The following is a 25,194-nucleotide window of genomic DNA, read 5'->3' on the forward strand; positions in this document are numbered from 1 at the left end:
TGAAATCACTTCATTGGCTCCCGGTACAATACAGAATCACCTTCAAAATCCTGCTAATAGTCTATAAAGTACTTAATGGTTTGGCTCCTTAATACATTTCTGATTTGCTCACTGATTATAACCCAATCAGGCCTCTCAGGTCATCAGGCAGAGGTCTTCTAGCTGTACCCAGAATTAGATCCAGGTCTGGTGAGGGTGCCTTCAGTTACTGTGGTCCTGCTCTCTGGAACAAGCTGCCTGCTGACTTGAGGTCCATCACAACTGTGTCCACTTTCAAAAACAAACTAAAAACCTTCCTATTCTCCAAAGCTTAGCTACTGTGTATGTATGTGTGTGTGTGTGTGTGTGTGTATGTGTGTGTGTGTGTGTGTGTGTGTGTGTGTACTCGTATTGTGGCACTTGTTTCTTGTGCAGTTGGTTGCATGTGCGGCTGTGTGACGGAGCGGGGGTTTCTGTTTGAATGTGTTGATGTTTTGGGGTTTTTTATTGCTGTGTGGTATGTTTAATATGCGTTGGGTGTATGCTTCATTGGTTCGGTTTCTGCATTTTACTCATGCTTATATTCTTATATTTATGTTGCTCATGTTACCTATGTTCTCATGTTTTATGCCTGTATTTTTTTGTCTTTCAATGTAAAGCACATTGAGTTTACTTGTAATGAAATGCGCTTTAAAAATAAATTTCCAAATAAATTGCCATTTGTGTTGAAAAGGAACAAAAAAGTAGTAAAATAGTACAGTCTGTCATATGACTATTAAAGGTGAATACTGCTGAACTTAAGAATTCTGAGATCTTCTTCCTTGGGTCGAGGGCGGTGTAATCAATATTTGTGTAGTCTCTCCCAAAGATAGAGACCAGAGAAGCAAGACCTGAACCTCTGATGTAATCAAGATGTAAAATCTGCCGCAGCTCCGTAGAGAATGAATTTGGGAAAAGATGATAAAAGTGACTGTGAGAGCATCCAGGGGGATTTCCTGGGGATAAAGGGCACATTTTCTGCTTCGGAACGGATAATGCTGCTACAGATTGAAATAGGAATAAAGGAATAGAGGGGTAGCCTAGTGCGGGGGTTCTCAACGTGGGGTCCGGGGACCACCAGGGGTCCTTGAGGGGGTTCCAGGGGGTCCCCGGCTAATTGATAAATTGTTAAATTTCAGCATTATTTCATTTACAAGACATTAACACAATTAGAGAATGTAGAAGAATGACTGTTTTGATCATAGTTTCAGTGTTATCTCTCTACCTACAATACAGATAGTCATGGAATTCTGGGCAAAATTATATCTAACAATAAAAATATTCTCAGATTTGGGTCTGAGAGAAAAAAATCTCATCAAATGGGGGCCCAAATGTGGACTAAATTAGGGGTCCTTGATATGAAAAAGGTTGAGAATCACTAGTGGTTAGGGAGAATGTCCTTTAACTGGGTCACAGGTTTGATTCCTGTCAAAGTGTCCTTGAGCAAGACGCTGGACCCCAGGCTGCCAGCAAAATGCCTACAATGTGAATGCAAAACCTCTCGCATTGACTCGTATTCCCCTCGAAGCCCCGGCAGTGGCAGCCAGCCGTTAAAATAACCAAATGCTCTGCCTGTCTCTGTCGCTCACAGTAAGTAAATTACCTGACAACTGAAACACAAAAGGTTACTGTTGTCCTCTGATCCCATTCAGCGTCGTGAAACTTAAACCTATTTGCTATAAATCTAATTTATAGACGCTGCCTCAACCGGGGACCCGCTTTTCCCATGCTGGGTCTACGGAAGATGTGTTTTTTTTATTTTCTCACAAGCAATATGTTATTGATGTTGCTGCTCTCGGTGCTGCAGTTGATGTTTCAGTCAGTTTCGTTTTGTCACTCGGCTGGCGTGGAGTCATCTAAGCAAATAGAACCAGATGGGGATAAGTAGGCTATGAGTGAAAAACGGCTCTTTAACTAAACTGTCTGTGATGCAAAGAGACAGAGGGATCTGCTTGTTTTCCATTAAGGACATGATAGATATCCTCCAGGCTGATTTCTGACCCCGTGGTCGTCTCAATAGCACATTTTATGCTTTGAGAATTACCATGCAGACTGCATAAGCGCTTTGTTCAGCTAAGCCTGTATGTAGATCAGTTCAGTCAATATTCATTTCAATTAGTTTTACGGCGTGATTTGAATTATTTGCCATGATGTTGATATTAGTTCTGTAATATCTACTTGCTGCTGTGTAAATCTCCTTCTGCATTCCCACTTTGTCCTGCATTGACTAATGATGCATTGTCCTTTTTAATAAACTGGCTGATGCTGAACAAATTACAGAATAGATATCTGCCTATTATCTTGTTCCGTGCGGTCTTATTGTTTGAGAATGATGTTATGCATAATAGTCTGGCTCCCATCAACTTCAAAGCCCTCCATATAACGCCACACACACCACAGAGTCTGACTTATCTTTCCAAACAGACAGAAATATATTTATGAATAGTGTATCCTAAGTCGCCTCTAAATGTATTCCATATCAAATGTATTCATGTAGCCTGCCATGTAGTAAATGCATTGCCATACATTTACTCCATATATATGTGGTGAAAAGATACAATACTTCTATAAATGTGGTTTCTATATTTGTCAATACATGTTGGAAAAACATCTGTCCAATCCCATTCCTTAGCGTACATTCATGTTTGAACAAGGCCAGCAACTGAAAAAAAAAAAACATCAGCAGTTGCCCAATAAAATGTCTACAGTGGATCTTTACATTAAAAAGCCGAACCAAGCTGAGGTAGAAGAAGCAAGCTACAGGCTAAATGATTTCATGTTATCCTCCATTCGTATCACAAATGGCATTTTCCAAGGCTAAAGTGGATTCAGTGAGTGCAGCATGCAGTCTAGAAATAGGAAGCTCTGAATCTCTGCAGCTCTCAGGAAATGCTCTTTCTATTAACCGATGTAAAACCAGCCGTAGTGAAAAGCAAGGCTTCCGGTCATAACTATCAAAATAAAACCCACATTTTGAGGAGCGTGTGCTACAACGTTGTTTGAGCAGTACTAAACATCAAAGAGGAAATAAAGACTATATTAAAGGTGGAATGTGTTTTTTGTGTCGACGTCGTCAAATATTAATTTAGCATGGAATTTATTTAAATGTCTGTCACTCTGTACCCCCCAATGTCTCACCCCTTTATAAAATATGTTTAAGTCATCAAATATAAGCTATAACATTATATTTTACCCCTAAATATTTCATCTGATCTGATCAAATGCATGCAATCTTTTTAGCATCTTTTTTAGGCTACAGCTACAGTTCCATTCCATATTTAATGTAATAATTCCATTGAATCTTCCATTGATTGTTGTCGTTTTATACATTAAAATACCGAAATTTTTATTCTTATTATTAATATATTAAATTATTATCTTTTATTATTATTGACTTTCTTAAGCGACAAATTTCAAGCTTTTATTTTGAAGGCACGGTTGCCTAAATTCCGGTACTATTGTGGTTATCTGTAGCGACTTGATGCAGCCTCGCTCTCTCTCTCCCTCTCTCTCTCTCTCTCTCTCTCTCTCTCTCTCTCTCTCTCTCTCTCTCACACACACACACACACACACACACACACACACACACACACACACACACACATAAACGTCCTTGTTACAGGTCCTGGCAAATCCATAAATGGATAATAACGCATATTGCAGCGTAAAATTCTTAAAATGGTAGCAATAAAAATATCAAACCCTACATCATTCGTGTAAAAGCTTATTGTATCATATGCGCGAGGGTGGCTCGTGATTATCCGACGTTTAGATATTTTTAAGTATTCATATTATGTAATCAGCTGACATTGGCCGCGCGCACAGCGGCCGTTGTCGAATTTAATATGATTATAATGGACACAAATTAGAAAACAAAATGAGGCAGCGTGAACGGAGCGGCCGGGGAAAATATTGGGTGACATTTTTGCACATTTTAATCGCAGCGTGCGCGAACTGTTCCCTCTCCATATTGACGCAGGGCTCGCGCCTCTCTGCGCTCTTATTGCCATCTTCCAGGACCGTTTTGCAAACCATTCAAGCCAACAAGTTTGGAGAGAAATGTTCAGAGTTTAATCAATTCACAAGGACGAGATGGAGCCCGACTCACTCACGGTATTATTATTGTTGTTGCTATTATTATTATCGTGTCTAGTCAGCTGGCTGGTTATTCACGGTTCGACTCAATGCAATGTTGTTTTGGGGTATTTTCTGAATAGTCCTTTATGATACATTTATTGATAAGGTGAAAGTTTGGGGATGTGATAACTATATTTGAGGGCATTTTTATTATAATCATTATGTTTTCTGCACCGGTGGATTGTATTCAAGGAAGGACAACCTGACCTGGGATGTTCTCACTTATTCTACAAGACACTATGTTATGAACTGCTTGATAACACATTTGAAATAACGACTTATGGTGTTTTTTCCGCAGTGGGTAGGCTCACCTTGCGGTTTGCACGGACCTTATGTTTTCTACAAGGCTTTCCGCTTTCACCTTGACGGTAAACGGAGGATTTTGTCGCTGGGAGACTTCTTCTTGGTGCGATGTTTGCCGGGGGAACCGCTCTGCATCGCCGAGCTGCAGCTGCTCTGGGAGGAGAGGACGAGCCAGCAACTCCTGTCCAGCTCCAAACTTTATTTTCTACCGGAGGACACCCCGCAGGGGCGGACTGTCAATCACGGCGAGGTAATTACAATTACAACACCCCACTTTCCCCCTTTTGATTATATTACTATCTATTCTGCTGATCTGTTATTGTCAGTGATATTTGAAATAACTGCCATTTGGTGGACACTTTTATCCAGCCCAGATATCCGTTTTATGCGCCAAACTCCATTCAAAAACCTAGCAATTTAATGTTGTCCTTCTTATCGGTTAACATACACACATAGTAGAACATGTACTTGATACCTTTTATAGACCATTAGGCTCCATTGGTAAATTCGGCGTACAAATAATCCACCAAGCAACACTTATTTGAACAAAATTTCAACTTTCACAACTGGTTCACACGTTATTCTTACCATCTGCTTCCGCCAAAATACATCGTGGAAGGCGGTAGCGAGCAGTATGAACCTCTTTTAAAAGTTGAGATTTTATTGAAATGAAGTGCAGTTTGATGGGTTATTTATATTCCGAATTTACCAGGAGACAGTAACGATTCACAATAGGCCTTACGTCTTGTTCTATCAGCTATGTGCCTTTGCTGTTAAGCAAAGCAGCATTAAAATGCCAGACCTTTGAATGGCGTTTTGGCCATTTACTATTACTATTAATACTATGGATTTCTAGCACGAGTGCCCTCAATGGGAATCAAACCCCCAACTCACTGAGCTACAGGACCACCTTTTATCTGTATATTCTTCTTCTTGAGGAGGTTTTTATTCATAGCTGCGAGGTGTCTGTATACTAGGCTATAGGCTAACACTAATACTATAGCCTAACCGACTATAACACTACTGTGGACAAAGATTTGAGAGATTTCTATACATTATTTTGAAGCTATAGATACCTATTACAATCCTCATCTGTTCCTTTAACTGTTGCCGTAGAAATCTCATAGATATATGCTATAGTTAGAAATTAACGATTTAAAGAGAAAACACAGGAATTCGCTTTAAATCGCTATTGCTGATATGTATTTAACGTGTGTATGTAGCGAGAGGTGTCGGTGCAGTTGTGTCCCATGCTAACTATACAGACTGCAGTTTATACAGGACTCTTTCGGGGGAAACGGACGTACATAGTAGGGATTTTTTATTTAGCTATGAGCCATATCACATGTGGCAATCTGTTCCGCTTTCTGCCTGCCGTGACACACAATGGGCTGATAAGATAAGCTGCATATTTCCCCTTTAATGTAAACCATCTGAGACCATATAATAAACTGATGTGAACAGGACTTCCTTGTAGCCTACAATCCCTTTTGAATGAGCCCTTAAAATACACATTGATGACTGATATTAGTATTGGTATTATAGTGACTGATATTATTTGGATATACTGATATTACTGTTGGTAGATCGGGTAGTATATGCAGCATGTAACCTGATCTCCTGTCACATTTGGTCTTGTCTGTTCATGTTTTTGCGTGGCTTTGTTCAAAGAGTGCGGAAATTACCCATATGACACAATAAATCAGACGCCCTCTTTATTTTTGGCAGTGCTGCATGGTATGCATGATGAGTGGCTTGGGGAGTGTGTGTGTGTGTGTGTGTGTATGAGGGTGGTTGGGGGGGGGGGGGGGTATGGTTGCAATAGCCTATACAGTACAATGACAAATTGAAATTCCTGTTGGGGGGAAGTGGAAATGGAACAGGTTAGAGCTTGAAAGTGTGTCTGGGGGTTAAGACAGAATATGAGCTGTCATTGTTCAGTCCTCAGTTTTGAAATGTTTCATTTTGTACCTGTGTGGGATCACTGTATTACAATGCTTTCACTTGGGTTAGGGTTAGGGTTTTTCAACTCCTTTCCCTTCAATAGAAGTATACACTGCAAAAAAAATATCCATGTCAAGTCTGTGTAAAAGTGATTCATTGTAGCCTATATCTCCTAAAAATAAGTGGAAAAAACAAACTCTGCCAATAGGGGTGAGATAATTCTATTTTTTTCCAGTACACTTTCTCTTGTTTCAGGAATTTTCTAGAGACAAGGGTCAATATCTTGAACAAAGGCAGAATAAAGGCAGATCACTACTCAAGAAAATTACACTTGATTGAAGAACATGAATTATCTCTCCCCACTTGCAGTTTTTTCACTTGTTTTAAAAAAAATCACATTTGAAGACCTAATATTAGACTAAATGATTTGTTAAGAGGATATTTTTTGCAGTGTAGCAAGCGAGGCTGTAGTAAAATAGAAATGTGGAGGTGCTCCAATGCTCTCAGTCATTATGAATTGATTAATAATGGCAAGCCGGCTGTGCCTTAAAGGGACCCACTGGCATTTCTGAAGGTTATTGTGTCAAAGTGTTGCAGTGGCCAGATTCATTTCATAGCCTCAATGACTGAATCAGGCTCTCTTTGCTATCAGGATGATTTGTGAGAAAGGCAAATATTACCTCATGTAGCACTCAGCTCATGAAAACTTAATTCCTGAAGTGCCTGGGTCAATAAGTTATTTTAGAAAATTACAGTCTAATGCATAGGTTATAATGCATATAGTGCAGTGGCTTTTGTAGCGGTAAAAATAGTAAGAGGGCTGCAGTGCTGCCATACAAAGGCAAGGTGCAAGAACTGTAAGCAATGAAACTGAGGGAAATGACTTCAAAGGCTTGGATTCCTTCCGTTTTTGCTGTTATTGCAACTATGACCTGAAAAACCTTTGACGAGTCAAACTCACGCTGCAGGATGCAGCATTTTTAAACCACCTGTGTGTCTTCTTTGGGACGACACACATTTGTGTTAGTTTTCAATACAACACATACTGCACTGACACAACAGATGTTATTAAAGGGGCATTACGAAATCAATGACTTTAGTAAGCCAGAAAGCTCAGCACCTGGCCAAGCGATTGTTGAGTCACGGGGCGTTCAGCGTGCGAGCGACACGGCTGATGTTGGTCTATTCTGACCGATTGTGGGCGGAGCCAGAGGCATCTATGTAGTGGTCTGCAGCTTTCAACCAATCATGTATTTTTCTCTGCTTTGGTTTTGGCCTTGATAACATTACATTGTTTTGACGAGTGAACAGCTAGCTAAAGTGCAAATGAGGTAGCATTAATAAAAAAGAAACAGAAAAAAACTCAATAATATGACTTCAGAGCTTAGGATTGACCCCAACGATGGATGCAACCACTCTCCTAGGTTTGTGTTTGAGACGTTTATTCCTGTAGTCTTTCAAATAAAAGTTATAGAGAACTGGGGTGCTTTGAATGGCTGGAATCAACTTCTTGTCCATTTAGCGCTTGACAGGTGGAGCTATTGTTCACGCAATGAAATCTCATCAGTAGGGAAACAAGGAAACACAGAAATCTGATTGGCTATTGACAGTCGATGACCATGGAAAACTCAGCAGTAGCCAACAAGCTTGTTAAGCGTCCACAAAAGACACACATGTTTTAAAAATGACACATCCTTTTTAAGAATGTATACAGATTGATGAGGTGTCATAGAGGCAAAATGAAATGTTAACTCATTTTTCTTTTACCAAATTGTCAGTCACTACACCATGACTTTGTTGGACAGAATAGCCATATAATGTATGATATGGAAATATAGAGTCATGTTGCATTAATCCAGAATGTGAGATTTTCTTGGAAATGTCTACGCTTATTCATGGGCCATATTGTGTAATGAGCAAATCGGTTTCATCTTGTTCTGCTGTTGGTTAGTGTAATTATATGAGTCAGCCCATATTGCAAAGAAAACAACTCCCCTCTGTTCCACGTTTTATTGTACTTTTCTCCCTTGAGGGCAGCTGAGGATCACATTTCCCTCTCATAATAAGCAGCAGGTTTTAAAAGGAAAAAATCTACCCTAAAACCAAATTCGTATGTGTGATTTCTGTGATCTTTAGGCAGTTCAATCAATATTTCTGAAAATCAACAACTTTTCCCCTGAAGCTGGAAACAAAAGAGCCAAAGCGATAATTTGAGATGTCATCGCCAGACAAAACATGAAGCTGCTCTATTGACAGTGAATGTGACTGTGGCTTCGTGGAGTCACTGCTGGTTTGACCTTTTACTTCCAAATGAGCTTGTTCTTGTACGTTGTGCTGGTACATTGTGAATACTTGTACACTGTGTTCTGCCATAGTATCCACATTTTCAGTCCCTGTTCATTGTCAACATTCAGTCTTGTCTCTTGTTTTTCTAGCTTTCGGAGAGAGTTGCCCATGTTCCCCTGTTTAAATTGGGTTTAGACAGATATATGAGCCTGATATTGGGCTTTTATTCAAAATCTCATATCAGCTGTTCAATGTTGACATCTCTGGTATGATAGAGGTTCCTCCCTGACTACAACTAGTCAGTGTTTTTATTATTATTATTTGTCTATCAGATGTCTGACCAGAGAAATCATCCAGTGTGGGAGGATTTTACTCAACCTGCCTCACCCTGCCTTAAGGAGCTGCAAACATTTGTGAATTCTGTTTTGGGGAGGAATCTTCAACGCTCTTTGCTGAGTGACGTAAATGTTAAACGCCACATTGCAGACAATTGCCTCTCTTATGAATATTGAAAAGCGCTTGAATGGCTTGAATTTGTGGGGGGGGGGGGGGGGGGGGGGGGGGGGCTCGCTTGTAGTGGGGTTGTACAGAGGGTAAGGAGAGGTGGGAAGTGGTGGAAAACATTAACTTTATTTCACTTTTGTGTAGCCGCACTTGGTATTTCCACAGCCTGCTGCCTTTCTAACTGTACATCAAGTTTAGAGCATCTGGAAAAGAGAGTCTGTTAAATGCTAAAAAAAGCAGTGTAATGTTTCTTTTCCCCCCATAGTCCCTCCCTCCCTCTCATCTCTTGTCCCTTTTTCCCATGCCCTCCATTACTCCCTACTCCCCCACCTAAAAACAATCAGACTAATTTGTTTTTGTGATTTACTAGCCTCTATAGGCTAATCAGGTAGTCTCACTTTGGTCTTCAAGCAAGACCAAAACAAAAACAACAAAGAACATTCATAAAAATAACTAAGTCAGTACACAATACATATCAATCACAATACAATTCAATACAATTGCAAACATCATAGAAAATGTGAGATGTCATTGCTTTAAAATCATCAAGGGGGATACGAAGGAACTCTAATTTCAAAGTGCTTTGCAGTCTGTTCCATTTATCAGATGCACAGCAGCAGAAACCACCTAACAATCTAAACTAACCAGTCCTGTCATCTGCTTCCATAATTCCTGGGTTTAAAAGTCAGTAGAGAGGCGAGGTACAGGGGGGTAGTTTCAGAAGTAGAGCTTCAATATCATGCAATGCATTTCCCTATAGCAGGCTACAGGCCAACTAATGTGACTGGACATTAATTATTGAGAAATGTGACAATTTCTCAGCTCTTATGTCATCATGATGTTTGATAATATGTCTTGTAATAAGCATGCTATCTCAAAATTGTGACCCAAATGGGATAAAATCGTATCAAAATAAACCAAAGAGAATATCTTATTGTTCTCTGAAACTCTTTAAGAGGCAAAATGTATTATGTGAAGGGACAAATTTCACCCTCAGGCCCCACTTTGGGCTGCCCTGTGCTAGTTTAACATTTGTATTGATCTAAGTCTGTGGAAGCCCCATTCCTTAATGTTGAAACACCTCTGATGAAAAGTGGCTCTGTATTCCCAAGCCCTGATTTATACCTTCTCTTTCTCTCTTTATGTAGGAGAGAACCTTGCATTAAACTGCTTGCAGAAATTTGGCGTTTCCTCACTCACATGCAAACACACACAGCACATAGAACATGACATAAGACTTTTTCCGAAATGTCAGGGTCCGCTCTTCATGTGAGCATACACCCAATCCACCAAGCAGCACTTATTCCAATAAAACTTCCACCTTTTAAAACTGGAGGAGGTAGCGAGAGACAAAGGAATAACTGGCGAACCAGTTATTCCAGTTAATATTGAACTGGCAAATTTCGTAATGCAGTTCAGTATGAAGTTCCATCCTACATGAAAGGGGAGACAGACAGAACTGATTAGAAATTTCCAAGACGGGTGTGACGTCATATCCCTGTCTCTTGCCTTTAAAGTGTTTGGCCGATGGAAAATGTGCACCATATGGCCAATTTGAATATCAGTGTGATTGGATGTCAACCGGAGCCACCTGCAGTAAGATGAGAAGCCCACCAATGTCAGTGCAGCGCCGGGGCCGCGATGCACTCAGCAAAATTACCCAATTGGATTACACATTTGCATTTGTCAGCTGTGGCGAATTATCCACAGGGCTGGTAGGACAGGTAATGAAGAATAATGAGGTTTTTTACAGGGGGGTTTCTTTGCCTCACTTATTGGTTTACAGTGTGGACTCATGCACTCTATCAGACAAATTTCAAACAATATTTTCAAAGAAGCTGGATGATCTTGCCATATTTACAGACATTGGTGTAGATACATATCCCCCATTAGGAGAAGGATCAGTCAAAATTTAAAAAATGCCAAATTTTCAGGATCTAACATAAACTTATGCATTCTATGTTTTTAGCTTGATGGCCATGCATTTTTAAAGTTATTCCATTGGTTCTGAAAGGGTTTCATGAGCTCAAGCATCATACAATTTTCTCAGACCCATAGAGGACAATGTCATTTTTCAATTCATGTTAATGTCAAAGTTGGAGTTGCACGTTTTTCACATGACAACAGTGATATGTTGTATCTTTACTTGCTCTGCAGTTACAGTTGAATTTGACCAAAGCACATTTTGTGATTGGCTTTGGTCACAAAAACTGGAGCCCTTCTCCTTGATGTTTGAATCTCCTTTTAATTCCCTTAAAGGCATTTCAACAACAAATTAGACTGTCATGTTTCTTATTTTGATTAACGATCAGGGTTCAGTGTAGCAGCGTCTTACTGTATTTCACATTGACCAATAATCCTCCTGTCTGTCTCATACCTGCAGACTTCTCTCATGTAAATTTACCTCTTTTGTTTCAGTCTTGCCTAAAACAGTGTTGCATTTTGGCTACTGCTGTGTGATTTGTGCACTGTAGGAATAATATTTCAAAAATATTGGACAGAAAATCTTACGCTATAGTTTTTCTTTCCCACTGACACCAGTGCATTCATGACACGCTACCATGCATTATAAAGGGCTTCGCTTGGTTTGGTCCCCAGGGTCATGAAATGTTTTCTACATGTGGGGGATAATGTCAGCCAAACTGGAAATATGGGGTATCTATAGGACGATATGTTCCTAACAGTGTCCATTCCTGTCCAGACCTGTCTGTATTGTTTTAAATCACATACTGTAGTTTATCTTGCAGCAACCAAATGACTGGGCAAGATGAAGTGTCCAGTACCCAGTGCACTGTCAGGACAATACACAGCAAATTTTATTCAATTTATGGCATTTCCTCTCTGTTTATCCCTAGTGTATAGGGAGCAATGTTAGGGAAAGTTACTTTTAAAAGTATTTAGTTACTTAATTCATTGAGACTGGACTTGGGTTCTGGTGACTTGGGACCTGACTTGTACTTTGATGACTTGAAAAGGTTTCTAAAGTCTTGACAAAAGACCTTGTGTTTGTGGAAATGACTTAGATTGTAAGTGATGAGATTTGTTCCACCAGACGACTGAATTTAAATTCTGTTTTCTGAGTTTGTATGGAATGATTGAATTTATTGAAGTTGAAACTGATTATAGAAATCAAACTCATGATGCTCTTACCAAGTTTTTATCCTATTAAAACCATATAGAGAGCCTAAGTCCCTCCCCTTCCGGTGGACCACCATGGGACCTTATTTCGGAAAAAATATGTACGGTAGTCAACGGCGAGAGACAAATAATTGTTTGATCCCGTTTGAATTGTGCCATGAATTACACATATGATGTTTTGTCAATTTAAATGATAATTTTGCAAGTCAAGAAAGTCGCAGTTTGTGGTAAAACTGTTGAACTATAAGACTGTAAAAATACGTAATTAGAAAGACTACACACCCAAAAGTCGCGCAAGTGACGTAACTTCCTCTCTCCACAAGCTACCCAGAGCCGCTGAAGCTAAGTCCCTCTCAGATAGCAGGAGTATTATACACAACCTGGAAGGTAGACAGTAAGAATGGATTTAAACTGGTTTAGGATAGTTTTAGTACAGTGGGGGCTAACGTTAACGCGATGCCTGTGTGTGTTTCCTATGTTTTGTTCCATGTTGGTGTTGGTGACGTATATTGTGCGAGACGAGAGATGTAGTTCACTGAGCGGTTTCACACAAAACTAAACGTTACTGTACTGTTTTACAACAAACTGCGACTTTCTTGACTTGCAAAATTATCATTTAAATTGACAAAACATCATATGTGTAAGTCATGGCACAATTCAAACGGGATCAAACAATTATTTGTCTCTCGCCGTTGACTACCGTACATATTTTTTCCGAAATAAGGTCCCATGGGGGACAGTGGAAGGGGAGGGACTTAGGCTCTCTATTGTATTGAAAAGTCCTAGATATTTAGTTTTCTTTAAGATATTAAATTGATACTGGACTCTTGATTTGTTCTGACTTGACTTGCTGTTCTACATTTAGACTTGAGACTTGACATTAATGACATGGACTTGACTTGGACTTGACTTGGTAATCTACATTTAGACTTGGGACTTGACTTGAGACGTGCCTCAAGACTTCAGAATGACTTGGGACGCGAGTAAAGTCGACTTGGTCACACTTCTGCTCTTTAGTAAAAGTAACTAGAGTACTTTATCCACTTCACAGTAAGAAAATCTCATGTATTTTCATGTGTTATTTCAATTAACAGCATGTTTGCACAAGATGCTGTGGGATTTTCACTTTTTTCTAATTTGTCATATGTGCTAACAAAAATGAAACAATATGAGAGAAAAATAAAAGTAACAACATTCTAATTTAAAAAAAGTAACTAATAATGGATTACACAAATTGATAAACAAATGCGTTAAGGTACTAATTACCACAAAATAGTAATCGGAGTACCCCCAACACTGGTAGGGAGTGATAGGAAAGGCAGTCGAGAGGTTTAGGGATTGACATTAAGTCAAACCAGGTTCAAGCTCACAACACATGGTGAGTGTGTAGCATACACACACCATATTCCACTGAGCCACTAAGATGTCGACCCACTCTTTTGACTCACACAACCCTTATGTCACTCACTTACATCATAGTCTGTTATTTTGTACCTTTTACTCAATGGGTGTAATTTAATTCAGTGAGATTACAAGGGGTTGCTTGCAAGCTTTATGTGTGAGATGAAGCGATTAGATCAGTGGAGAAATGATTTTCTCCCTAACAGGCCTTATCTGTTTTTATACCGTAGTCTTGGGCAATCTTTATAATTCCCTATGGTTTTGTAATACGCATTTTGTTTGTGTGCGTGTGTGTGTTTTTCTGTGAATGATTGTATGCCTACATGCATGCAACTGTGCGTGTTTGTGTGTGAATACATTCACAACAGCATGAATGTGTATGTATTGCATTTGTGTGTGTGTGTGTGTGTGTGTGTGTGTGAAGTAAACAGGCTTGGCGGCTGCTAGGAGATGTAATGAGACATAATATGAGCCACCTCTCTCCATGTTCCCAGAGGGCTGCTTTAGTCTTAACACCCAGGTGATGTAACCTCCCCTCAGGCTCCACTTAGAGAGGAGAGGAGAGGAGAGGAGAGGAGAGGAGAGGAGAGGAGAGGAGAGAGGGAGAGGGAGATAAGTAGGAAGAAGAAAGACAGAAGAAAGGCAGATAGCTAGATAGAGACAGGCAGGCGAGTGGCAGCTCAAAATATTCTGCTCTATGGAAGCTGGCTTGTAGAATTTAACACTTTTATAGTTAACACACACACACAGTCACACCAGTATTTATTTCTGATGGTCTTCTTTCTGGCTTCTCCGGGCCTGTCAGAGGGAATTCAGATGGGACTGAAGTAAAGATGGCTGATGTTCAGCAGCAACATTTCAGACCGCATTTCCAGTTTGACGATACAAGGTTTACAGTGAAATCATAGAGCGTAGGACTCATCCCAATGCGGTTTCACTAGTTACGAGAATATTCTTTAAACAGGCGACAGTGTTTTCAAAGAAGTCGAGTGATCTTGCCTCATTTCCAGATATTATCGCTTGTTTCAAGGAAAAGTCCTGAAACAAGTAGAAGTGCAGTGGAAATAAGTGCAGTTATCTCACCCCCGCTGGCAGTGTTCTTTTTTTACTTGGGTTAACAAAAATCAGATTTTAAGACTGAATACAAGATCAAATGCCTTGCTATGAGGAATATTTTTGCACTGTAGGAATAATATTTAAAAAAAAAAATATTGGGCAGAAAATCTTACACTATAATTTTTCTCTCTCACCGACACCAGTGCTTCTTGTGACACTGAAATAAATAGATGAATAGATAAATCAATAAATGTTATATATTTGATTGTCTGTTTATTTATATATTGAAATATTTCAATTAACAGTAGCTACATAGTATTATATTACTCATGGTAACATTTCACTTTTTAACAGTTCAATTATTTATTTATTTAAATTTGTTGTGAATAGTCTTCCATATGTCAGCTGTCAGATGGTATAAATAATACCATACTAATATGAGCTTCCTGTAGGACACTATATTCCTAATAGGGTCCTTTCCAATATAGTTCAATCTGTGCTGTTGTTTTAAATCATGCACTATAGTTTATCTTGAGCTAGAGATTTGGCAGGGAAGGCGATCTTGTACTTAATTACTCCAAGGAAACTGTGTTAAATGCTGTAGTTTTGATCTTCGCTTAGCCACGTTCCTGCTTGATTACAAGTGAAACACTTTGCACTGGCCAGCTTGGCTTTTAATCTTAAAGAGAGTCAGTTACTTAACCAGAATATTAGCTTGCTGGCTGGCTGGCTGGCTGTCTGGCTGGCTGGCTGGCAGCAGGTAAGGCTGTGTGTGAGTTATTCTTCTGAGTGTGTATCTATGAATTGCATTGGCAGCACCTGTGAAATCATGCTGATGTGTCAGAGGAAGAAAGCAGAGGAGCTAAAACAGCTTTGTGCCATTTTAAAAATAGACCCTGCTATCACATACCATCAACCACGCTGCGCTTCTGTTCATATGGGTTTGCATACTAAAGCTTCTTCTGACTAGAATATTGTAATTCTGCTCAGGCCCAGAAAAATACTGTGCTGCTCTAGTATTTGTTTAAGCTCTATATCATCACTGCATAAAACCTTTTATCGCCAAAAGGTCAAACTTTTTTAGGAATTGAAGAAAAAGTGTTTTACTCTCTCATTAACACCAATGCATTCATGGCAGGTTTGCAATGCATTATCATGGGGGCACAAACTGGAGATATGGGGTTTCTATAGGACACTATATTCTTAAGAGGGTCCATTCCTATACAGTCCAGTTTGTGTTGGTGTTGTTAGGATGATTATTACATGAATCCCGCTTCTTGCATGCTTGCATCACTGCTGCAGCACTGGTGTTACAACCCCAAGATGTTTTGTTTTTGGGTGGGTGGGGGGGGTCATGCAGTATTAATGCAGGATGGATGCATACAGTAGCTACCCCAGTATACATACGACTTGACTTTCATTTCTTCACCTCATACACAATGGCTTTTGAATGGGTCAACATTGGCCGTGAAACTTGAATGCAGGTAAATATCACGTCTCCCTTCAACATCCCTTTAATAAAACGACCAAATTATAACAGTTTATGATAATGTTTTTTTTTTTTTTTAATGGATATCTGTCAACTGTCCCCTGCAGTCGGCCGAGCTTGTGCTGTGTAGTGCTAGTAAGATGACTTATAGCCTACTAAAAGGTTATTAAAAGAAGTTTCATGAAAATTAGCACAAAAATCATCAAAAGGTCCCAAAAGCTGTTGCTGTGCACGGTTGTTATTTAGATGAATAGCGAGCCAGGCTTGTGACTGAGAGAGAAGAGAGAAGAGTCATGGCAAGCATCCAGCCTCCTCCTAACATCGCTGGCCTTGCTCCATGTTTGTGTCTGAGAGGCCCGGAAAAAAGTATTTACACTTCCAATTAGATCATCACCTCTTACCGCTTTTACTTTGATTGTTTTGTTTTCTAAAGGTGTTAGTACTGGATTTCAGCTGTGACATTGGTGTTTCAAGTATGCAAGGGTGACATGTTTTTATGATACTGATACAAAGAGATTAGTGTGAATAAGAGAGAGGGAGGGGAGCTAGCAGCTATGTTTGTCTACTCATGCTGCAATGCAATGCACAAGGCAAAATAAGTGGAAACGTGTCTTTTTAACTACTTTAATGTGATATGTATAGAAGGCTTTCAGGTGACGTAACCCACCCTAGGGGGCCATGTTGAAGGTCCACAGCTCTTGGCAACAGTGGCTCTGAACAGTTGGTGCGTTTCTGAACTCTTAACTTGGTTGTCTCTACAGAATTGAATAGACATGGTTAATTCCTGTGCTGTTTTTGACTGGGGCCTGTTTAAGTAATATCAGCTTGTTAGCTAGCTAACCATAGCATCTGGTCACGTAACTGTCACTGTCTTGTTTGTACATCTGATTTGAGCACTAGCTAATGTATCTGGTAGAAGCTAGCATTACTAGTGGCTAGTAGGTGTATGTCAAAACTAATATCAGTTGCTTTGCTAAATTAGCCTGTTAATTACCTAGCTAACAATGCCAAAAACCATCAGTTAGTTCAGGTTAACTGAGCTGACTCTTCTCAAGCTACAACTCAGAGTGTTTTGGAGTAGAGACTAGAGCTAAAGACAAGACAGTTTACTGTGTCATAGTAACCTACATTTGGAAACAAATCCACCTTATCACACTATTCACTTTTACTGAGAACATTACTGAATGGATCTACAGCCACACCACAACAATCTTCTAGCCTGGTTGTTATATATTTAGACATTATTAATGAATGGCCAATTCTCCAATGGATTGTGGTTGCTAGGAGATTTATAGGTGTGTATAGGTGTAATATTACAACAGAGTTTCCGTTATATACATTTTGCAGCAATGAATGTCATGAAAGTCGCAATTACACGACTCTGCTTTTAATTTGAAACGACGGATACAGGAAGTGGCGACACCCGGCCGAGGCGAGAGGGAGAGAGAGAAAGAAGAGAAGAGAGAGAAAGGTAGATTAAGGCTGCGTTCACACAGCGTTTTTTGATGTGGAAAAAGCGCTGCCTGGAGCGCTTTTTGTGAGGAGAAATAAAAAGTGGATCACGGCAACGTCACCTGACGTTAGCTGAGCAGCTGCTAGCTCACTAACCAGCTGGTTAGCTCTTCTAGCAGACAAAACAGTGTTGTGCAACAAGCAAAGGCTTACCAGATATTTCCAATACATGTCCAGTATAATCCATACTGCCTTTATGATCGCTGTTGCGGTAACGGAAATTTACTTATTACAACGTCCAATTTCTCCACCGGCACTTTCACTTTCTCCATATTTGTTGTTGCTATGGGAAACGGCCAGCGTCTCTGTCATTGCGATTGGTCGGCTGGGAAAAAGCGGTTCACGTCACCTGCCGCTTTTCTGAAAAGTTGAACATTTCTCAACTTTTGAAAGAGCTTCCCTCTGACGAAAAAAACGCAGCTGCAACGCTTTTCGGGAGCGGCCGCCTTTTGTGCGCCTTGCGGCCGCTTCCCATTGCTTTTAATGAGAAAAGGGCACTGGCGGTTGGGGAAAAAATGCTATGTGTGAACGCAGCCTTACTTCAATAAACGTTGGTAAAATAATTGCCAACGATGTTTATATAAGCTATGTATTAAATATACCTGATTGCATTTTCAGATGAGTTTGTTAAAATATTTCTCCAAGAAGAGAAAGATGCCTGATGTCGATGAGGAAGATAGTCAGGTAATGTTACTTTAGCTAGGGAGGGGCTCAAGGTTCTTAGCTATGCCCCGAAGTTTTGAAGGGAAAGAAATGCCTTCTGGTTCTAAAATATGTAACGTTAGTGGTGGCTACTACAATATTTTAATGTTCTTAATGGTTGCGTGATCAAATATTTGTGATGTGAGAGAATTATCTAACGTTACTCATTCTCAAATGTAACCTTATTAGACAAGTAGACAGGCAGGAGTAGTGGAGGCGAGTGAAGCAGGAGAGCAGAGTGAAGCAGGAGAGAGGGCAGAAAGTGAGGAGAGTGGAGTATGTTCTAAAGTTTGTTTTGCAGTCAAGTGTCAATTTATTTCATATTTTTTAATTACCTATTGATATTCACTCTGACCGCCGGCGTACTACGCGCGCGCACCACCCAGGTACGACAAAACCCTTTCCCCCCGCTGCTAAAAAAAATCCTAGAGGAAACACTGTACAACATGCATAGAGTTTCTCACATGAATGCATTTATACAAACATGGTACATGTTCAACACAGTGCTATATTGCAGGACACATAATACACTTGTGTATTTTGTTCAATCATTTCAACATGAGATCATCATAATCTCATGTTCACTTTTTTATACTTTGTTTTTTTTATGTGCTTTGGCAACACAGATGAGAGAGAGAGAGAATGTGAGAGTGAGAAAGGCAACAGTTACAAAAAGCCCCTTCACATCATTTTTCTCTCTTTCTCATATCTCATCTGGTAATAATGATACTTCACATCATTGTGAAACATCGGAGGAAACAGTCCTTGAGGTTGTAACAGAACAGACTGTTGTTTTCCATGAATAGCATAAGCTATGTGTACTTTTGCTTTTACTTTATTACTCTGTGGTAGGGAGGATTTTAGCCCTTATTGTACATCAAATGCCAGGACACATGTAAATATTTGGTGAAACTTTACTTGAATTTGCATTGTGATGCATTACTAGCAGATTATAATCCCATTAGAAGCAGAGACTTTTCTTTACAATATAATCATCAAACATCAGAAAATGGCAGTTTAATATGATGTCATGAACTATACTTTTGCCCCATAAAGTATTCAACCCCCTACATGTTTTTCACATTGTGTTTATTATATCATGCTGAGATTAGAATAATTATCATGCACTCACAGTGTTCTTATGATGTTCTTATGATGCCTTATAATGCTTTATGAACACCACTTCAAGTAAAGTGTTAGCAGATATTTTTTGGACACAGAGTCTAATTTTATACCTGCTGGTAGCATTACCAAAATATGCCTCTTGTAGCTGAGGCATTATCACCCTGTTGAAGGATCTTGCTCTTTTAGGGTGGATTTTGTCTGTCAAGACAGTGATACACAGTGCAACTTTCAGGGCTACTTTGATGGGCAACAGTGCCCAAAGAGTTGCCTCAGCATTGTTTCTTTAATCACATAAAAACATCAAGTTCCAGGAAACGTTTGACTTTTTGTTCAACCCCGGGTCTCATTTCACCAAAAGTTTTTTCCCAGTGTAGCCAAATAGTTTTTCCACTGCAAAAGTGCCATGCTATCCCCATTCTGGGCCCACAATGGGTATGGTACACAAAAAAGGTTCTATATAGTGTCAGGGAATGTTTTTTTTCGACTTGTACCACAGCAGAACCCTTTATGGTGCTGTAAATAACCCTTTTAGAATTCATAGCACCATGCTAAATGGTTCTACATTGGACCTTTATGATGCTATAAAGAATTCATGAAATGCTCCAAACCAGCAGTATTAGAAGACCTCTTCAAGAACTACACTGGGTTCTTTCCTCTGATTTGCCAGTGTTTTATTTTCACAAATCAGAGGGTTCTTTGAATCATTATGGTTCCATATAGAACCACTATTCCAAGAAGAAGAACCCTTTAAGAACCCTCCTGTGTGGAGACAGAAGTTATAGTAGCGAGAAAAGGGAGAATGAGCACAACAGAGCAGAAAGAGATTCATTTAACATTGTTTGGAGTTAAACTACGTCATTTAGCTCGCTGGCTTCAATTTAACTTACTTTGACTTAGTCACTAACTGCCCCAGAAAGCCATCCTCCTTCCCCTCAAACTCTTCATTGTCTCCATATTTTCCCTGTTAGCGGCTAGATTATTCAATAGGCATAGAAGCAGGTGGACAAATCCTTTGTGACCTGAGGAATTCCTGCTCTGACCCCAGAGCCAAGCCAGCCAAACGCTCCCAGCATGCCACTGCTTCAGGGGCTCTCTTGCCACTGAGCTGCACTATACTCATTACTCATTACTGTGCTTGTGTGTGTGTGTGTACTTATGTTAAAGGGGGGTTATCGTTTGCTTTCTCTACAACTTTATATCATTACCTTGAGTCTACAAAACAACCCTGTGAGTTTTTTTTTCCATGTGAAAATCATTTCTAATTACTTTTAGTCATGTTTTCTCTAGTGTTCCTCTCCCGTCTAAAGAGCAATAGGATGTATTGGGGGCGCTTCTAGCTGCCAGGGAGTCTTCGCTCTGATTGGCTGGAGGTACTACAGGCTGCGCCCCAAGATGATTGGTTTACGGCAATAGATTCAGCTTTCTACATCACAAAATGACTTTGTTCTGACTGGCCTGTTTCAGAAGCAGCATTTATTCTAAATACAACTTTAGCAAAACAACACAAGTGTAAAACCCATGAAAAACATTAGATTATTCATTTCTAAAGATACTCCCCCATGCGTTTGTACATGCACATGCACATGTGTATGTGTGTGTATTTATGTGTGCATGTAGTATTTGTATACACACCCCCATTCCACACACACACACACACACACACACACACACACACACACACACACACACTCATAGCTGTGTAATGACAAGGAACAGATTGTTTTGAGTGGAACTGCTCTGCAAAGACTCTCAAAAACTGGAAACCTGTTAAAAACAAATACAATCTGCACTGATTTCTTTCTCTTTTTTTCCAGGTCATGTTTTTTACAACTCCTAAACCTAAACACAGGAAGTTCATTTTATTTTCCAAAATCAACAAGCTGGGAAGAAAGAAAGAAAGAAAGAAAGAAAGAAAATAGATTAGATTAGATTAGATGTAACTCAATTGGTCTCTGTGGCGAAATTGGGTCATTGCAGCAGCAAATAGGATACAGCAAAGAAAAATTGGATATAAGCAAGAATAAAACAAATGTGGGTTCTAAAAACATACACAACCAACAATTCAAAGACTAGAACGTATCAAGTAGAAATGCATGAATGCAAATGTGGGGAAAAGTCTGGTTTCTAGCATTAACCGGATGTAAAATAGCAGCAGTGGTATCAGCAACAGCAGAATTTACTGACACAGAAAGATGAGATTTGTGGCCTATGAAAAGGAAGAGAACTATAAAAGTCATCAAAATGATAAATATATCATGCAATATACAACAATCAATGCAATATGAGAGTATGGGAAAAGACAATATGTGAACGATTACAGTACACAGTGTGCAAAATTGAAAGAAAGAAAAAAGACAAAGAAAGAAAGGTGATAATATGAACAAAAGAGAAAGCATGACTTATGTAATAGAAAGACTTAAATGTGAAGATAGCTCCTCTACCGCACCATAACTTCAAATACATCCATGTAATGTCAAAATAGATCCAATTTGCTCTAATGCCTATGAGTAACTAACAAACTCTTTACAACTCAAGCTGTCCCATTGTCAGCATGTCTGTCATTTTGGAAGGTGAGAAAATGTCTGCAGACCAGTGACATCAACACTTGTATGATCTTGGTACCTCAGGCAGTGCTATTCTCACTTATTGGACTCCCATACACTAACTGGGTTCCAGTGGAGACAGAGACAGAGATCTTCAGCATGAGATCATTTTCTCTACAGTCTCTACTATGATACTGATGATCTGACAACACTAAGGCATATGACTCTGCCTGAAGCCATCATGGAAGTATTTCATTCTTAATACTGCAAGTTGGCAGTATTGGTACCAGGAATTGAACCAAAAATCCTTCAGCTTCCTAACAAACCTAATACTACTACTACTACGACTACAATCCTAGTACTACTACTACCGGTACTGCTACTGCTACTACTACTACTACAAACCTACTACTACTACTGCTACTGCTACTGCTACTACTACTACTACTACTACTACTACAAACCTTCTACTTTTATTGAAATGTGAAACAAGAAAAAAAAGCCTTATACCATTAAAACATTTCCAAATATGATAAGTTTAATTGTTGCAATCCGCACTCAAACCAAAATAGCAATGGATGTGGGACCAAAGACAAAATTACCCTAACTACCACTGCTAAAAAATATAGGGCACTTAGCCTATCCAGAATGTATGTTTTTAGCTCTGCAGCTCTACTGTTGCAGACACTGTATAATCATATAGATGCGGTAGCAGTGGCACTGAGGTAAGACAGAAGCTGCCAACAGACAATACTTTAAATTTTAAAATTTTCATGCCAAAATAAATTGCTTAAATATACAAGTATTCAGTGTTTCCCCCAGAATTGTATTCTTCTCAAGGTGGAAAAGCCTCTGAAACAGCATTTAGACCATGGGACACTAATGCTATTACTACTACTACTACTACTACTACTACTCCCATAGACAACCACTGTAGTATTGATCATTTCTACAATAAATATGTAATCAATCAAACTGCATCATATCCGTCATATCAGACTGGACCAGATCCCATTTTTAAGAAAAATAACAATATTGGCCTATTATATTGCCAAACCGCTAAATCAGTCTAACCCTACCCCCTACTTTGGTAAAAGGTTATATGAATGAAATAAAGTAAATGATGTGGGAGCCAACTTTAATACAGTCATTTGACAAGAGCACTATTTATTTTAATGAGTCACTTGCCAGGCTGAGACTGAAGTTACTCTCCTTAGGTCTGCCTATCGCATAGTTGTGGGAACTTCTTTCCCCCTATAAAGATAACATCACTATCCAGGGTATGCAGTGTGTTTTGGTTGTCTTAAAACAGCATTTAATCATCGTATGACACTAGAGTAGGAATAATATTTACTTATATTTGAAACATCAACTAAAATTGACGCAGGAATTGAACTGACGTGAACCAGAGGAAAGCAGAATGAAAGAAACTTATTACAAAAATTAAAATAAAAAAAAAAGATGTTACACTCTGTTAGAGCTCGAAAAGAGAAAATAATAAATCGGTGCCCCCGGGTGAGACCAATAGATTTCTGTGGAGATGATAGAGATAGATAGATATGTGTGTCTTCACTACTTAGATGTTGTCTCAAAGAGAAAGAAACCATCTTTTTTCATTCTTTTTATTTGCCGTGCATGAAATGGAAAGTAATTATAAATGCAATGATCAGCAGGAACCTACGTGACTAGAGCTGGTGTGCAAATGTACATCGGCGTGTGTGTGTGTGTGTGTGTGTGTGTGTGTTGTGTGTCTACTTTATATAAAGCTCGGCAGTGCATGTTTGTAGCCAAATCCTGTGGAAGGAGCAGCATTCCCTGTGATGTGTGTTTGCAGGGGGGAAAGGTGGTGAAAAATACTAAGAAAGCAGTTAATGCCTCCTTCAGCTTAATGGAGAGGAGGACAGAGAGATAGGAGGAAGAAAGAAAACAAAGGCGTGCTGATAGAGGAATAGAGAAAAAGGGGGGATGTGAAAGAGAAAAGAGTGACAGTGTAGTTGTGTAAATTGCCTGATCAAGTTTCCTCTGAAAAGTCTGCCTGCTCTGCAGATTGTACAGATTTTATTATCTGCGCATGCATAAAGTGCAATTGTGTAAGGACGTGGGGAGGATTTGACTGATGTGGAAGTTTGAAGGCCGATTTTTGGATTAAAGCTGCTGATACAGTAGCTGATATTTGGCCCTTTTTTTGGCCATTTTCTGGCCATTTTCATGCCCACAAATCCCTCCAAAATTCCAAGTATTCAGTGTCTCCTTGAGAACTGTATTCTTGTCAGGGTGGAAAAGCCTCTGAAACAGCATGTAGACCATCATGAGACACTAAAACTCTCCATTGAAACCCAGGATAATATTAAGAAGAAGAAGAAGAAGAAGAAGAAGAACGACAACGAAGAAGAAACCCATTGATACTTGTGTGGAACCTGATCAAAATGTCTCATTAGAATCAATTCAGGTTAAGGTCTTCCCATAGACAACCAGTGTAGTATCCCATTTTTAAGAAAAGGACAATATCAGCCCCAAATATCAGTACCGTAACCGTAGTGTGGGAGTGTGTTTATCAGTGTATGTGCTTATGTTTACTGTATGCCTTCTAAATAACTACCATCCCGTCATCCTCGCCAGGCTCCAGCCTCTGCCTTATCGCCTCATCCTTTTAATGAATCATGTATTTATTTGGCAAAGCAATCCGGGCGCTCAGAATGATCAAGGCCCTCGATGGCAGCGATGCATCCAGCCAGGCAGGCAGGCAGGCAGCCGGCAGATACATAATGTAACGAGGTCACTCAATATCAAGATTGTTCCATTAAAAATTAAAGCTGATTTGGTAATTCAGTCAGTCAGCATCCTTGAAGCAAAAACAGGAGAGAGCGGGGGGAGGAGGGAGCAGGAAAAGGCATCTTTCATATGCTGTGTATGCGTGTGTGTGTGTGTGTGTGTGTTTGTTCATGTCGGTATGTATTGATTTCCATGCTGTGATTTATGTGAAATGATTTGCATTAAGATCGACTGCCTATTCTCATCTGCGTATGTGTGTGTGTG

General features: G+C 39.5%; 2 protein-coding genes across 2 annotated transcripts in view; one reads left to right on the forward strand and one right to left on the reverse strand.

The window, feature by feature from the left end:
* LOC139918094 (NHL repeat-containing protein 3-like) overlaps positions 1–25,194 on the reverse strand; it is a 296,510-nt gene that overhangs the window by 29,518 nt on the left and 241,798 nt on the right. The gene's annotated exons all lie outside the window — the stretch shown is intronic.
* arid5b (AT-rich interaction domain 5B) overlaps positions 4,111–25,194 on the forward strand; it is a 136,410-nt gene continuing 115,326 nt past the window's right edge. The window contains exons 1-2 of the mRNA XM_078290910.1: positions 4,111–4,131; positions 4,454–4,708. Of these exons, the coding sequence (XP_078147036.1) occupies positions 4,111–4,131; positions 4,454–4,708 (276 nt within the window). The remainder of the gene's footprint in view (positions 4,132–4,453; positions 4,709–25,194) is intronic.

Source organism: Centroberyx gerrardi, chromosome 20 (assembly GCF_048128805.1).
Source record: "Centroberyx gerrardi isolate f3 chromosome 20, fCenGer3.hap1.cur.20231027, whole genome shotgun sequence".
NCBI lineage: Eukaryota > Metazoa > Chordata > Actinopteri > Beryciformes > Berycidae > Centroberyx > Centroberyx gerrardi.